We start from the raw sequence: 17653 nt of genomic DNA, 5'->3' as shown, positions 1-17653 counted from the left end.
TGAATGAGCTAATATGAAACACATTGTCTGCTGGTATTAGAGTTTTAAAACTAAAATTTTATCATTCCATAGACTGATTTGAAGCCACCATAATTCATGTATGAGCATGAAATAAGGCAAGGAATGTTTGAGGCCTCTCAAGGGCATTTGATGAATCTAACTTTAATTTAAAAGTACTAATAGATTATTGATTCAAGTAGGATGGCTATGCAGAGATCAATAACAGAGCACTCTCTGTCTCTCTTAAATACCAAAAAATACTGTTGAAAAGAAATTACCATTCTCATTTGTGTTTTCATTAAGAAAAAGCTTCATTAAAGTTTTCCCGGTGCAGTAGGAACCTGTAGATTTTTGGTTTGCCAAGGTTCAGTGTACTTAGTGCTGGAAAAGGTAAGTACAGTTCTGGACATTGTCTTAACCACGATTTATGGAGCCACATTATTTTACTTCTCTATTTTTTCACAGCCTCCTTACTGTTAGATACATTAAAAAATTCTTCCCATTGGAAAGGTATTTCTTTGCTTAGAATCAGAGCCTTTAGCACTTCACTAGCATTTTTTTTCTTCTCAAGAAATGTCTGTCCTTGAAGTTGATACTAGCTTAACTCAAGTAAAAATGGCAGATAGGGACCTTTCTCTCACAAGTAATCAGAAGTTGCATCGTGCTCCATGATGCCCTCTGTGAATTCTGCAGAACATGAGTTGACAATGAATCATGAGTTTAATAGAAATGTATCATTTTTGTAATCTGAAAAAAATCACGTACAGTAAATCTTGTTTAAGATTTTTCCATTGAGTAACATTCTTTAGGGCCTGCTGTTAGTACTCTTGAGATGTAGCTCTACTGATAGTGCCTAATATTTCTGGATAGATCTGAGTTCACAGATCCTGTCATTTCTGTCTATCTGTTGAAAAGTTAGAGGGATTTATCTAAGCAGGAGCAGACGGCTACGTGAAACATGAAAATGTATTGCACATCTACAATAAATGTGAGGAATGATGACAGCATATCACAGAAAACTAATGCAGATGTTTTGGAAAGATGTAGTTCGCATGTCTTATCTTGCATCGTAGAGCTTTCATGTCCTTTCCCTAAAAGGGATAACTGGCTTTTCAGCAGGTTCAAAACGAATGACGATCTAGAAATATTAGGGCAATAAAGGGATGTAGGGTCATAATGTGTAAGTAGCTCTTTCTCAAAGAGGTTTCCTGATGCTACAAATGCTAAGGTAGGTAAGGAAGTGTTGCTGGGTTGTGCTAGTTTTACAGATTTAAAAAAAAAAAAAAAAAAAAAGATTATTTGTTCAGGTAATTTTCACTTCAGGTCTTATATTTAGTTGTTTGTCTCTGTACATACATCCCATGCATGCTGCTATCCTGCTATTGCAGAATTGCACATTGGAAATCTTATCTTTTGTAGGAAAAGGCAAGAGATACAAGAGCTGTCTCAAAATTAGGTACTGGTTGGAAGGGTACATGCCACAAACAGTGGAAGACTGAAGATTGATACCCAGCACACACGTGTCCCACACAATTCAATAGGTGAAAACCAGAACATGAGCCCAAAGTTGTCCATTTTTTGAGCCTGTTAGGAGGTTCAAGCACTATATATCTGAAGTGAGCTGGACCTTTTGTGGTGTTGAGTAGCTAGATCATGAAAAAATTATCAGGTGCTTTAAAATAGGCTTTTGAGGCTATAGCATGTAGTCCTGTCATTACTTGCCTTACTTTAGTTCCCTTTACATTTTGCTAGGAAAGATGAATGTTTATTATACAAAGAAAGATATAGACCAGTTTGATAGTTATAATACAGTAAATCAGATATTTAAAATTCATTCATGAATCATTCAATTATATTTCTTTTTTCTTTTGTAGCAGTTGAAACTCAGAGCACCAGTTCTGAGGAACTTGTTCCGAGCCCTCCTTCACCACTTCCACCCCCTCGTGTTTACAAGCCCTGTTTTGTCTGTCAAGACAAGTCATCGGGATATCACTATGGTGTCAGTGCTTGTGAGGGATGTAAGGTGAGTGCCATCATCTCCCTTTCCTTTTATAGGGCCACATATCATTTTATAGAGGGGCAAAGCAATGCAGTTTGGTGTGACTTGATTGTCTCCAAATAAACCTGTATCTTCCTTGTGTGAATTAGCTCTTATTCATGAGTAAAGTCAAGTAAATGACCATCGTGCCTGGAATTATTTCCCTTCATAACTTCTTCGAAAGTATGTCTTTCAGGGACCTCCCTAAGTATTGATTACCATGAGAATGTGATCATAGATGCAGACATAATCAAATAAAGGGAAAACGCTTTGAGACTCTTCACTGTCCATCTGTAGGTCAAGTATGCCCTGAGAACTCACATGGCCATTGACTGCTCTCAGTGTTTTTCTGTGTGCTGCTACCGCTGTGTATCCAGGGGGTGGAATCTGGGAACAGGATCTGATCATCTATGAATTTTTGGCATGGCCTCTAACTATCTAATTAATCTCAAATCAGATTGGGAATTTGAGGATTAGCAGGTTAGTATTTGCGAAATTTAATCTGGCAGACTACAGTGCTGGCACATCTGCTAGGTGCTTTCCAGTGCTGTGGTTGTCAGAGCATGAATTGACTATCCATAGAATGCGGTAACACAATACACTGTTCTAAAGTAGAGGATGTCTAAAGACAAGATATACTTCAGAGAAGCAATTTCAGCTACACCATGTGTGTATGGCAATAATTAAAGATGTACACACAGTGAATAGTATGCCTGCAAAGAAGAAGGTAGTGCAAAAAATGCTAAAGAAAAAGTATCATCACATGCTTTCATAGTTAACTTTATTAGCTGTGGCACTGTAGCGCAGCTTTCTTTTTTAGCAATTAAAGACCTATGATTTTCGTCCTTCAAATTAAAATAGTTGTGTGGTGCTTAGTAAAGTGAAGATACTAACGCATGCTGAAAATGTGGTATTTGCTATATCCATATAAATGAAGTTATTAGAATGAATTCATAAAAGATATTTTGCTGGTTTGTTTTTGTGAAATGTTATAATATTTTTCAGATACTGTGCAGTTAGCAATTTTTACTTTATCCTTTGAACTTGCAACTTCTTCTATGCTACTGACATTTTGTAGTGATGTAAAATATCATAGTCCTGGGTTTGTGTCATTAGGCAAAAAACTATAGTATGGAGTGTGGTTTCCCCCCTGTTTTATAACTGTAGATACTGAAGTAGTGAAAGTAACTATTTAAGCTCACCTCAGTTTTAGAATCTCCTTCTGGTATTGAGGTTTTCCTTGGATATCATGTCCATTTTTTCCTTTTGGATGCCGCAAAACTATCATTTAACTGTCTCTTAGGAAGAACTGTGGTAAGAATATGCTGTAGCTGATTTTATTGAACACGAAATCTCATCATACTCAGATGCTAATGTACAAATGGTGGTGTCATTTGCTCACCCCACACGTTCCTTCTTAGCACAGAAGTAATTGCAGACTGTGGCAGAAAGGTCACATGTCCCTAAGACTTCATTATTTTTGAAAGATATGCAAAAAAAAAAATACAGTTTTTATTGGCATGCTGCAAAGCATTTTCAGAAATAAAGTGAGACCATACTTGTCAAAATACATGAAGAAATCAGTCTTGTAATGTGTTAGCCATTATTCAACAACAACATGTTCACTTATGTGCTAATTTGAAAGATGCGGTAATTCAGCACTTAGCAATAGCTGCTGTTAAAAGGAAAAAAGTTATGTACAAAACCTGTCAGTCTATGAGAAATAATATTCCAGAGCAGTAACTTGGCTGCTTGAGACTGGTAATACTTGGGTTAGTTAATGCTAGATCTTCCAACAAATTGGACTGGGATTTTATGAATCTCTTCCACTGTTTGAATCAACTTCCTTAGTGAGTGCCAGAAACTGGCAAAGAACATGATGAGACCACTAAGTTAACCAGTGGTCCCTCTGGTGCACAGTCATGTACTGCATCTCCATGCAATTTCAAAGAGCTTTATTTTCTTTGACATTTGGAATTTCACTGAAGCTCAGCAGTGTGTTCAAAAGCTGTTGGGATGGGGAGAGGCAACCTCGCTTACAGACAGCTGGATTGCACAAAGCTCATTCCATAAGAAGCTAGACTAAAATATCAGCCAAATCAAGCATTAATCCTCCTTTTTTTCCCCTCTTTTCTGACCTTGTTGCCATTTTCTCTTTCTTCACTCCTATTTCCACCATTTCTTTCTTCACCTGATTATCAGTCTCTGTTCTGTGATGTTAAATTCTCTCCTTTTTCCTCCTGCATTGCACCTCCTCTGCTATGAGGTCCTTTTCTCAATCTTTTCCTTTCTGACTCATTTACCTTTCCCTTCGAACTGCTCAAAATCTTGTTTCTCAGGGGAAATGAATGGAAAAATCTGCTCATATCATACTTATCTAATTAGGGCCCTGTTCCTTTTGGTTTTCTGTGCTGCCTTTCCCTTGGTTTTCTTTCAGTTCGCTGTTTCCTTCTTTGCCTTTCTCCCTTGAGCTCCAGTGAAGCTGCCATCACAGTGATCATTAGCAGTCTCCATCTAGTGCAAAAGGACAGCTTTGTGTCCTCCATGTTTTGGGTTGCTAACTTGGACACAGGGTTCATGATGACAGAACTTCCCATCCTCTCTCTTCATGACATCACCAACTGTAATCTCATGGTGTGCAGTTTTTTCAGACATCATGCCATGATGATACCATTTTTGATCTGCAACATTGTAATTCACACGATTATTGTCCTTTTTCCTTCAGCTGCCTTCACCTTCAGAATGTGCCTTTAGCTGCCTTCACTGTTAAACCATTGCTGTGGTCTTCTCGCGTGATGATTAAATTGGTGCCTTCTCCTGTCTTTCCTTCCCCTTTTCCCACTCACTGTCATCCTGGGACCTTATTCTTTTAGGTACCTGGGAACAACCTCCTAACCTTTGCTGAATGCTTTCCCAGTATCCTAAGCACCCTTTTTTTAAGTGATCCTTCTATCTTACTCATTACCAGAATCTTCAGTACTGTGCCCCACTAGAAAGACTGTTCTGTGGTTTGTTTTGATATACTAGTTTTTTAAGGTTTTTAGGGGCTGGACAGAGTATTTAATAATATGCACTTAGGAACCACAATAAAAGTTTTGGAGCTGTCTAAATAATTCTAAGCTATCTTTGTTTTCTAAGTTTAGTATGTTCATGCTGAAAATGTTATTTGTGATTATAGATTTAGAGTACTTGACTTCTTGCCTTCCAAATTTGAAATCTGGGAACTTTCAGAAGGTTGATGTCCTAAACTTTTTCTCAGTTTGGTCAGTTGAATTCAGCAGTCAGGCTCTCTCTGGTGTTTTAAACTGGGGTTTGGTTTTTTTTAAATCCTGGCTTTGTGTTAATTGCTGGCTGTTATGCTGCAAAAGGCTGATGTGCCTCATAGCCCATCAATGTCTTTGTGTATGTATTAGAATCTCAAAACCAAACTGGTCTACACAGTGCATTTGTATTTTGTAAGCAAAATGCCAGAGGTAGTCCATTTTTCTATGTATATAATACAGTACATTGACAATATTCAGCTTATTTGCAACTTTTCCATTTTGTAAACTGTGTGGCATTTCAGAGGCGGGGTCTGGAATCTACTTATGTGTTTCATGATCTCAGTTAAAGATTTCTGAAAAAGAGATATTTTTTTTTCTCCCCCTGGTGTCTGGGTGTTGCTACATAGCATGCAAACAAATTCCATACAAAATGAACAACTTGGATTTATGCAGCCTGGTACAAGTGGTTATAGGGCTGGCTGTCACCAAAAGCTCAGCTCTTTGGTCCTGACTTGGCTTGCACTGTAGCTGGGTTTGCAAAAATGGAGACTGAGAGTAGCGCGCTGGATTCCCCACACAATGTTGCCATTGTGTGGGCAAGGAGGAGAAGCTGGTGTTCTGGCAGCTTCAGCTGTCTCTGAAAGCCCTGTTGCTTGTTCTCGGCATTTAAAAGACAGCATTCCTCTGCTGGCAGTCCTGTCCAGATTCCTGGCTTAAATTCGGTGGGCAGCAAAGTTGCCTAGAGCTGTTTCAGGAGAGAAGACAGCACAGCATGTAAGAGGGTAGGTTTACGGTCCAGCAGTTTTGTCTGAATGATCAAGGTGCTTCTCTGCCTGTTGTTGATGCTAATAGACAAAAATGTAGATAAAGCTACTTCAATACCAGGCGATCCCAGGTTGGCTTTTATCATAAAAGAAGAATAGCTTTCCTCCCATCAGTTTTCATATAAAATCACATCTAATGTGTGATCATTAAGTTAAAAGGGTAACCACATTTACTATATTTTCAAACATCTTCAGCTATGAAAATACATTTCTTTGTTTGACACCTTCCTGACTCAAACATACATATATACACACACACACATATACATCTCTTTTTTATTGCAAAGACTTTAAGCAGTATGAAGAAATAGGCGTTGATATATACCTTGAAGTTTAGGTTTGTAATTCTGTAGGACTGACTCCCACAATAAAGATGAGATACACATAGGAGAAGAAAAGAAAAAGAGAGAAAATTAAACAGTTTTTACTTTTTCTGGTTTTTCTGATCCACGTGGATATTTAGCTTGGGAGAAAAGCTGTCATTTTCTTACAGCCTTATCTTACTTCCAGATGCAGTGGGAGGCAGTCTTACCACTCAACTTCAGGCCCAAAATTTGTTACCTAACTTTGAAGACTGTGCTCTCGCTGTAGTCAGTGGAGAGAAGGAGCTCCTCTTAACGGCTGATTCAGAGCATCTAAACTAGATCTACTCTGGGTCACCCTCCAGAGCAGCCTGTCCTCATGGGCCACTGGGTTAGGTGCTGAAAGCACAGCTGTGTTAACATTCTCCATCGTGTCCCCCATGGTTATGTCCCTCTGGGCACTGAGAGGGTTGGGGTTCCTCCGCTGCAGGCCATGAATCCATGATCAGCATCAGTCAACAACAGATTTACAAAATGCTGCTGACAGAGGGTGGCTTTAGTTTTCTTATTTATTTGAAGTTTGATGGCAAGGATATTATGCTTTGTTCTGCAAGAAAAGTTGATGAGTGGCCTAAAATATTTTAGAGATTGTCATAGCAAAGTTCCCTTTATGGAACAGTATCCTTTGGGACAGATGCCTTTTTCTTTTAATAATGCCTCTTAGATCATGTGAGGACAGATTTGCATTTTCTTAGGCAGTTCTGGGATTGTAGAGGGATCTTAAGCAGCAGTTCTTTTTGATAACACCATTCTTGTACATGTTAGCTTCTAGCTATAATATAATTAAATTTAAGCCTATATTTATGCCCCTTTACTGGGAATTAAAAATCCAGACATAGAATTTTCTCAATTACCTAACACTAAAAAAACGAAAGCAAACTTTATAAAATCAGCTAATATTCTGTATATTTGTTTGGCTTTGCTTTCCTGGCATGTTTTAATAATCTATAACTGAAACAAAAAGCAAGAAAAGTAAAGTTGAAATTATATGCACAGTATGATTTGTATCAGGGAAAGAAGTAACATTGTTTGCAGCAATGCAATTGTAAAAGCTTCAATTGGTTCAAAGAAAAATACAGATCAGCTTGAATGATCAAGCTGTATTCGTCTCCATTTAAGCTGTATTAGTAAGTGACAGTGCCAGCAGTGGAGATGCATGCTGTCATTCATGCACAGCTATGAAAAATTCCTCAAATCATAGAAAATTGCTCCTAGTTTCAGCTAAATCAACAATCATTTTTTAGAAGGTGAAAACATATTCTGAGATGCATTTCTGCATACTGTTAATATCATCTGATCTTAAACTGTAAAGTGTAGCAATGCTTAAAGCCATTTATTTGCAGAAAGCAGTGCCATATGCAGAAAGACACTAAATGAGTTGCAACTGATTTAAATGTAGCTGAAACCCTGGAATTTTTATATATATTTTGTAGTACCAGAAAAGACCTGCTCGCTTTAATGCTGTCTTCAAAATTTTAGTTTTTGAAATAACAAAATGAGGAAAGCCAGATGTCCTGTGAAAAGCTGATATCTGTTTCAGTTAGTTCTGATTTAATGTTTCTCTTTGTTTGGAAGATAAAACTTTTGCCAGATACTGAAGTTATTTCAAATTTTTGAAGGATAGGGAAGCATATATTTATTGGAAGCCCACTGAGAGCAAGTAAACATGATGAAATAGATGGGACCAGGAACAAAAATTCTGTCTTACTGGATATTTTAAAATATCTTTCTGGGTCGTGTGAATGACATGAATGAAGAAAAAATATTAATTGCTAACCATGACAGATAACAAAAATTAAAATTGTGTTGTGCATTTGAATGCCATATTTGATTTCCAATGCTGTGGGCCGAAGTTGTGTATTATATCTCTGCTGTTCCCCTGCACTGGGCTTCTGGTGCAGAGACAGATAAAGAGCAGCAGTGTCTGTAGGGATATATAAGCACAGCTCATCCTTCTCTTATCCTGTGCATTGCTCTCAGTCATAGACCAGGAGTTCATCTTAAGCTGTGAGAATAGTTGTTTTTACGAATTAATTTGTTTCTAACAGTGATGCTGGTGCTATAGAAGCACAGACATTATCCCAAATTACTTTCTAACTGTGCTAACCACACTGCTCCAGTTATTTGTGAGCACAAGGGCAAATATCCTATGGAAACCGGAACTGGAAACCGCTCTCTTATTTTGCATAAGCTGTCAAATAATGACGTATGATTGTTTGGCTTAAATCTTGCACTTCATTCTCGTGCAAAATTCCTGATACCATTAGTGAAGGTTTTCTCAAAAATGAACAGCAGCATCAGGCTCTTAAACCATGGTGCAGTGGTGACCAGCCACGTTTTGGGGCACTGCTTTGCCATGCTGTGCACCTGGAATGTTTCTGGCTGTACCAACTTCTGCTCCTCCTGCATGCAGCCATCTCCCATGGGCAGTTTGGATGCAGCTGTCCTGTTTCGAAGGCCAAAACTGACTAACGTAGAGGTGGACTTCCATGATAAGTCAGCCAGCCCATGTGCCCATGACTGTTCCCAAGAGCATTTCCTAATAGAGATGTAGTCTTCATGCCTGCTGACCATACATATCTTTTCAGGCTCTTTTGCCAATAACTTTACCATAACAGCTACAGTTTTTTCATTAGTAGTAATAGTAAACTCAAATTATTGAGTCTTATGCTTCTGGCAGCGTCTGTTCCTTTCTGTAACTGAGAATGCACACCATAAGAAGAAGAAACTTCAAATTTACATGTGTAGGTGCCAGTTGTTATTGGAGTTGAATCATGGTTTCTCACACCAAGGTCAGTACTTGTGCTTGTCACATTTCTATCCAACTTTTACCTGTTCATAGTTGTTGTGGCTTGTTAACAGATGGCTGAGGGAGAGCTGAGGCTCACACCGGATCTGTAACATGCTCATGGTTTACAACAGCTTCAACAGAATTAAGTAAATCATATGTATGTGTAAAAGTGCTGTCTATGCAAATCATGTCGTGACACACCAACCAGAGATGCCAGAAGCAGGTGGGCTGCAGTCCAGGCTGGAATGCTTACCCGCTCAGAAGTCCCCTGTTTTGTATGCAGTGGGTATGGAGCATGTTTTTAATTTCCTGTAAGTAGGTTCTAATGGATTTTACTTTTTCTATTTTCCTCACTAGAGAGGGAGAAAACACTTTTATTTTGTTCTCATCTTGTCAATCTATTTCATAGCTGTCCATTAGTTTAAGGACCACATGTGGCCTTTAATTATAGATGTGGAGTACAGCGTGTAAGGGCACATCCAGAAAGTTTTTCCAGTATAGGCAAAAATGCAGCTTTTCACCATGTTTAATGCAACATTTCATAATATGATCTTTTAAAGTGTTGTTTGTAAAGGTAGTTCAGCAGGTAAGGAAATACGAATATCTGAGCAAACATCTCAGAAATTACTCTTCATATTTTCTAATAAAACTAATACCGTACCCTTTTTTTAATACTATGCCATATTTATTTATGCTTACTGAACAGCAGTTATAGATGTGTTAAATTACAATGAACTAGCTTTTATTTTCTAACTATGGAACTTTTTTTAAAAAGAACCTGGTTAATGAGACATAGAGAAGGGATACATAAGCAGTTGTTCTGTTGAACTGAGATTTAGGATAGCTTGCTGGACCCCATAAGGAAGTGCACTGTTTTCTGTGGAAGAAAGGGGGAGAGTAGAATCATTTGCAGAGTGTGGTTCTGTCTGAGTGTTGACTTCAGTGCTGGTGAGATGGTTGTGGTAAGTGTTCTGCTTGCTTTAGGCATCTTTTGAAATTGTAGTTTGTGTTTTTCTTATTAAGTACATAAAGATTTTCTGATTGTCACTGTTTAGAGAAGTAAATCCAAAGTCAGGGGGGTTCATAAGTGTTCAAAATGAAATTATCCATTATGTAATTCTGTTCCCTTACATATTAGGTAGATATTCAGATGCCTTTTGTTTGCTACTTTTTTTGAATTTATTTTGAAAGATGTACCTATCTGTATTTTCTGGTTATTGTAAACCATCACCCAGTTCATAAGCAGTCAGCTTGCCAATTTGCAGAAATACTTTGATTGCCCTACGAAAGTGACCTTCCATTGCTCTCTGTGATTACTGACTGACCTACTAATGGAAACAGAGGTTCTTTCTAATCCCAAATGAAGTATTCCTTTGAGGAAATTTCCTGGAGGGGTATTTTCTTTAGTTTCCTCTGGCAATGGAGTGCAACTGATTTTGCAACATGGATCCTAAAGCTGTTCAGCCTTGCAGAGCTGCTCTTTGTGAAATTTAAGTCTTCTGCTGTAGCTGGGAAGACAGTTGGATGCAGTTTTCCATGTTTCAGTTTCCAATACTGTCAGCTTTACAGATTCTTTCTTAAATTTGTTTATTGTATGCAATCTTCTTTTTCTTCCTCCTGTAAAAGAAAACAAATGCCTTACTAAAAAACCTTCCATTTTTTAGGAGCCATTCAAAAAATCAGAAACTGCCAAAGTTAAGATTATACCCTATGTGTCTGTCTTTTGCTCTTTGTATCTGGATTTTGCTATCATCTTTAAGTATGGATACGTTGTTTCTTAAGTTCGGTGCAAAGGACGTATGTGTTGTGCCCTTCCTGTTTTATATTATTCTGATTATTTCAGAGGAACATCCCACATACAGGAGACACCTCTAGGCATGACAGCTGTGGAGCTCAGTACTCCACTTACAAAAACTTGTAAAGTTAAAGAAACCTTGCATCCAATTCTGTAATTAGTAGTTTTGGTATATTGGTATAGTAACTGTTTAACTGGTATACTGCTGCAGCTGGTCTGTCAAATATTGTGTCCCTACTCATAAATTGTTTTTCCTTTTGATAATATGCAGGAGTCCCCACAAATTCCACAGCTCAACTCAGGAGACAGCTGTGAAGTAGAAAGACATTTTTGTGTATAAAGTCCCTTATGATTTCACATGGCCACAGTTAAAATTTCTCATTTAATATATTTCAGTGGGAAAAGTTACTATGCAATAAAAGCTGTATCATAATACCTATGTTTAAAGGGGAAAAGGTATATTGTTTCTGGATCGCCCGTCTAGAATAACGGATACATAAATTAGAAGGTGAGACATCAGTTGCAAGTAGTGCCAAAGAAATGTAGATTTGATTGGCTGTAAATGCTGTTGGTGATTTCACTCCAGCTATAGCAGACCTCAGCGACTGCTGGGGACCCTTCCAGCTCTGGAGGGGAGAGCCAGCAGCCCCCAGCCACAGCACAATAGCAGGGTCTGCCATCACCTGGTGGCAGGGAGACTGATCAAATGCTTATGGAGCAAGTTTGTTCCCATTTCAGAGTCCCTGTAAAAGTGACCATTACTATCAGCTATGTCCGGTTCCCTCTCCCTCCTCCTAGGTGCTCCAGGGAAAGCAGAGATTTATAGCCGTGGTGCAGCCACTCTAGCGGGCTACTGTTCACTCCTCCTGCGAGTGTCCCAGCTGGCAGCTCTCCAGGTGAATATTCCCAACAGGTCTTCCCTGCCTCTGGGGTGCTTGCCTTGCTTTGGAGAAATGTAAATTATTAGGTCCTTGCTTCAGAGTGCACTGTGGTCCTCATGTGCTTTCTGCTGGTCCAAAAGAGTGGCAGTGCTCCTGAAGATTTAAGCAGAGTGTTTCAGAGGAAGCTCTGCAGCCCATCATTTTTTAGATGAATGAGCACCACCACTTTGTTAGCTTTTTTTTTTTTTTAGGGGGTCATGGCATTGCTCAAGTGGTGCTGTAAATGGTCTTAAGCAGTCCACATTTATCCATAGTGATGTACAGTGACTGCTACGTGTATAGAAACAAAAATGAAAACTATGTATTTTTTTGAAAGGAAAGAAGAAAGAGAGCATTAGGTGAATAGGAGAGATGCAAGCATAACACCCAGGAGCCAAATGGATGAGCTAACTAAAAAGACCTTTTATCTTATCCCAAGTCCATGTGATTTTTGTAAACTGAAAGAATGATCGTCTTGTGACTATATGAGCTCTGTGCTTGAATCTGGCCATTGATTAAAGTCTGGCAGGGGAGGGAAAAAACAGGAAAACATCTTGCTAAGATTTTCCTGTGTTAGATTAATCAGTCCTAGTTCATTCACTCATCTCTGAAAGGTCATGTTTGCTTGTCGTCAAAGTTGCCCAGTCCCAGACTCTCCCTTGCTTCCCTACGGCTTGGCTGAATGAACAGTGGTGCCCAGCACTGGGCAAGGTGGAGGCAGTGCTGTGTTTGTCATGTAAGCTGTGATGCTTTTTCAGCATCTCAGCGTGATTTTGTTGGTGTTGTAATGAGATACATATCTCCAATTAGTGTTACCTTAAGAGTCCTTCCTTACAGCTTGGAATAACTAGTCAGTAGATTCCTCTGGCTCTGTTTGTGCAGTTGCTAATCCCTTGCACTGGCACAGGCTGCAGTTCATCCACCTTTCGCAGCCTGCTTTTGCATGTTGTTGAGACCATTTTGACCGTGTGTACTTTGACTGTGTACAGGAGCCAGGCAGATGGGTATGGCCACCATCTCACTCTTAAAAATGGTGGGTTTGCCAAGCCGGTCCAGCTCCAACTCATCCCTCTGCTGTCGCCTTCAGTAATGAGTTTCAGCTGCAGTGTAGAAAGGTAATTTTCCTTGACTACTGCCAGTACTAGAGAGCCAGACTTGCATGTTTCTGGCATGTTTTTGGGTGTTTACTTGAACTCTGTTTTCTAGTCTCCAGGCATCCAAGTTTCACTAAACTCTATGTTTTACAAGGTTTTAGTGAGTAGTTCTGTATTAGCAGAGTTTCTTTGTCACTGAATGCGGGGGAATGAGAGTGTAGCAGAAAGTAGTAAGTACAAGATACTACTTTTGCCAGATTTCAAGAGATCTGATACAACATATTTGTTTAGACATCAACTGTCAAAACTAAGTGAAAAAAAATTGTGGGGAGATAATAAACATGTGTTGATGAGTCATTCAGATAGATACCTGAAAAATGTACCAGGAAGGATAATGCTCAAGACATCTGGTTTATTTTGGCACATTTATGTCCATGTTCTTTCTTCTGAATATTTTTAGGTTGCTTTCTGCATTGTTTTCAGAAAATTCTTCTCTGCTGCGGATCGGGCACATTTTAAAACTACTCCCGGGTTGGACAAAAAGAAAAGAAACATGCTGGGTCTTGAAGACAAGCGGGAGCCGTGCTGCGGCACAGCCAGAGCCAGCCCTTCACCAGCCATCCTGGCAGGTGGGTGCTGGGCCAGCACCCACAGGCACCCACCCAGCTGGCTGGGCTCAGGCTGGGGTGCTGCATTGGCTCAGGGTGGGTGGGGAGAGGGCAGGGAGCAGCAGGCTGTGCACAGAAACTATGCAATTCCCTCTGCTAGAGCAAGGGGAATTGTGCTTCAGGCAGCTTGCAGGCATATATAAATATTTGTGGCATAGTTTGCATTATGATTTCAGCTGAGCTGTAAACATTTAGTTGCTGATAGTGGGTTAGAAACTAGCACCTCTATAAATTTCAGACGGTGCAGAAATGCAGGGATTTTTATATTGGCTGACGATTAACGAAAGTCCCTGTGCCTCTTCTGATAAATAACTGTGGTGCCAAATATGTGGGGGAAGTCTGCAAGCCTTTGTGGTGAAGGCTGAGAGGGGAGGAGGAGGAGAATGATGCCTGCCCGTGTGGGGAATTTCCTTGGAGCATGCACATACCTTCTTTCTCACATACAGGTTTGTGTTTGAGCTTGTCCTTTCCTTTAAATGTGTTTTCATCCCTGCCAGCAGCTAAGTGGAGAGGCTAATTTGAAAGACTACTACAAGTAATTGCAGCGTAGTAATTGCATAGCTAACATGAGTCTTTTCCTTGTCCTGCCTGCTGCAGGAATCTGCGTGTCACTGCATAGGTATAGCTTGGTGGGGATTTTTTGTTGTTTTCCTTTAGGAGGTCTACTACTTTGTTAGAGTTGCTGTTGCTTAGCTGTCTTTCCTTTGTCACTCTGAAAAAAAAATCCCATGTATGTGTAGTAAAATTGTAGCATTGTCCTTGGAAATGGTCCCCCTGCTCCAACCACCTGAAAAACCAATAGATAAAAACAGAGACCCAAATTATGAGCATCAACCAAAATCAGTATTACATTTTGGGGATAACAATTTGGAAAGTCTTTCCTGAGACTGTGCTTCTATGCAAGAGAGCAGCTACAGAAATGGTTTGGAAAAGTGTCATTCTTTACAAAGAAATACTGCACTTAATTAATTCTTGCTCCTGGGAGGTCAACCTGGGGCACTCATTATTGTCTTAATTGGTGATATAAATCCTGAGGCACTGGAGGGGAAGAAAGTGAAAAAACGATGAGCAGTTAACAACATAGAGCCTTTTGGATGAGCACTAGCCAATTGTATGACCATCCTAGTGACATTTTATGGTTTTATTGGGTTATAGGTCTGGTCCTCCACAAATTAGGTTAAAGAGAATTGATTTGCATAAACAAAAATATAAGAAAATAGCAAAATGCAATAATTCATTCCTGAGTTCTCCATTAAACTGTGTGAAATAACTCAGTGCACTACAACTCAGAAAAGCATTTCTTTGATCTCCTGTTATTCGTATTCAATTATATTCATTACTCTTCCCATCTGGAGTTTCCTAGCAGGCCAAAAACCATCCTACAGACATTACTGAAAGGAAGTTAACTGTAACTTTTTAATTATATACATTTCATCTCTTTTTTTTTTTTTTTTTTAATTTGAAGAAAGCAGATGGAAGTGCATACCAGCGCTTTCCTCTCTGTTTAAATTACTGAAGTGGAGAAGCAGAAAATCTCAGCCGATCGTTCCCCTCACATATTGTTTCAAGGTGATGACTGTTCTGTCTGGAGACTTTGACATGTTTGCTAGAAAGGTCAGGAGTTCAGCGAAAATTGAAATTGTGAAGAAATCTGTGTGTAGTCTTAGGGATGTTGTGGTACCCTTGCTAGGGAGATCTGGTTGCTGCACATTTGTAGAAAATTGAACACATCTCCCCTGTTTCATCAGTAAGCTGCCTCTCTGCCAGTTGGCCAGCAGAAGTGTTTCAAACTCCCCAGAAAAAAAAAAAAATCAACGTTTTTATGGTTTGGGGCATGTTTTTAACATTAGACCAAGGTTTGTGGAATGAAAAGATGTGTTTTTGTGAGGCACCATGAAAAATGGGGTTTGTTTCCAACCTCACCAGTGGCTAATGGCTAATCAGCGTTAGTAGCCCCATGAATAATTTTGTTCAAGTTCAGTCACCAAAATTGGGTTTCTTTTCCTTGCCCCCTAAGCCCCACGATAATTTTGTCACCTTAGAAACTATTAGGATTTATCAAGTATGACCTGCTTTGTCTTTGCTGGAGAATTTTTTGCAGTTGCAGACGAGTATCCCTATTTAAGTAGCTTAGCTTATCTGCCTGTCCCTGGCTTCTGGGCCTTTTTCTTTTTCTAAGGAATGAGAAAACCCTGAAATCTTTCAAACTTTTCCATTTGTGTTAAAATAATGAAAAGAGAATAGACCTTTTTTCCCCTTAGTGGGTTGCTCTTAGGTCCACAGGTCTGTATTCCTGTATGCGAGGTGTGAGATAACACCTGCTTATTTTTATCAAGTGTTTTGAGCTCTATTGATTTTTAAAAAAAACAAAACAAAAACAAACAAACAACAAAACCAAAACAAAATCCCCTGCTGTCAATAGCAAATTTGGGTTTCTTCAGCCATGGAAGATTACGGCTGCTCTTCACCTGCAGAATAAATGGTTAGACATGATGAAATGTGGATGACAAGCAGAGAGTTTCTGTTGGAAAGAACAGCAACAACAGACAAACAGACAAACCCAGAGCACTTCCCAGGGCAGGCTGGTGCCCAGCCCCTCTGCTGCCACGTGCCTGGCATCTTTAGGTGCTCTCTACAAGCTATTGACATTTAATGGCATTTATTGGTTTGTTTTTGCAAAGATCTGCCTGTCCTGCCCTGACATACATCATCAGAACAATTTCCCTGCTTCCTGGCAGTGAGCCTTCCTCTACTTATTGTTGTAGCTGCTTCCATTTTGTGCCAGCGGTGGTTTCCAGCCACAATGTCAGACAATTAATTTGTTTATTCTGTAAGCCGTGACTTCCAAAGTGTGATAGACAGTGCAGACATCCTGGAAAAGTGCTGTGCAACTGGGAATATGCTCATTTTAGCTTTCTTTTAGATAGCTGCTTTGGCAGCTCTCATTACTTGTGGGGGTCTTGTGTTCTGGCTGCAGCCATTTTGCAGTGTCTTTTGTACTATATGGAGTCACGAGTCACTTAACGGAATATGCTGGGGCTTTTAGGTCTTTTATAAGCCTGTCTGTGCAATTCCAGTTGTGGGAGTGCATGTTATCAAGGCCTTTCAGGGCAAATATTCCTAGTTAACAACTAAAAATTGTGTGTCTCTGCCCTAACCTGACCACTGATCATACCAGGATTTTGAAAGGAAGGGGTTTTTTGTTCCTTGATTGCTACCACCTGTAATAAAAATGTTGCAAACCGCATTTATTCCATGAATGTACCTGGGCAATTCCCCATACACAGAGCAAAGTGGTTTTGTACAGATCTCATCACTAAGAGAGACCTTAAATGTTTCTGTTGATGCTCCAGAGATAGCAGGAATTAAGTCCTTACCTTGCCTAAGTACATTTTATGGGGTTAGCAGGGATAGAGGGTAATGTGAATGATTAAAATAAATAAACTGAAAAGAGGCTATGCATCACAAACAGATACGTTTTGTAAAAAAGGTACATATTTACACAGCCCCTATTTCAGAATAAAGCTGATGGCAGAGGTTTCAGGTATGTTGTGGGATGGATTATTCTTTTCGGTTGTTACTGGTTTTTATCTTTGCCTTTCAGAGCTCAGTCAGTCGGAGTTTATAAAGGACTGATAAACTGTACCATAGAAAAGTCCTTCCTACTCCTTTGTTTCTCTTATGATAAAGTGTCAGTATACTTCACTCAGAAGCTTATTTTGCAAATTTACCAAAGAATGGCCTTTAAATCTTTCGGGAGTCATAGCTGGCTGCCTGTATTTGGGGGTAATCAAAGCTGAACCAGATAAACCTAGCAGGCTGTTCAAACAGATTGGGCTTGCAATAGCCCTTCTCTGCTGATGACCCTGTCCAGGGCTTGCAGTGCAAGTTTTCATCT

The 17653-nt window shown here is 39.4% G+C and overlaps 1 protein-coding gene across 5 annotated transcripts in view; it reads left to right on the top strand.

Moving 5' to 3' along the window:
- The window catches only part of RARB (retinoic acid receptor beta), a 333110-nt gene that overhangs the window by 263980 nt on the left and 51477 nt on the right, over positions 1–17653 (top strand). For 4 of the 5 annotated variants that reach the window (XM_040593378.1, XM_040593377.1, XM_040593379.1 and 1 more), the window contains one exon: positions 1875–2023. In XM_040593378.1, coding sequence (XP_040449312.1) covers positions 1875–2023 — 149 coding nt within the window. Of the gene's footprint in view, positions 1–1874; positions 2024–14081; positions 14202–17653 lie in introns of those variants that run through there. The other variant, XM_040593380.1, reaches the window with a different exon arrangement.

This window comes from Falco naumanni, chromosome 4, assembly GCF_017639655.2.
Source record: "Falco naumanni isolate bFalNau1 chromosome 4, bFalNau1.pat, whole genome shotgun sequence".
Taxonomy (NCBI): Eukaryota; Metazoa; Chordata; class Aves; order Falconiformes; family Falconidae; genus Falco; species Falco naumanni.
The sequence above is the reverse complement of the archived record's forward strand: the minus strand, read 5'-3'. Positions and strand labels throughout refer to the sequence as shown.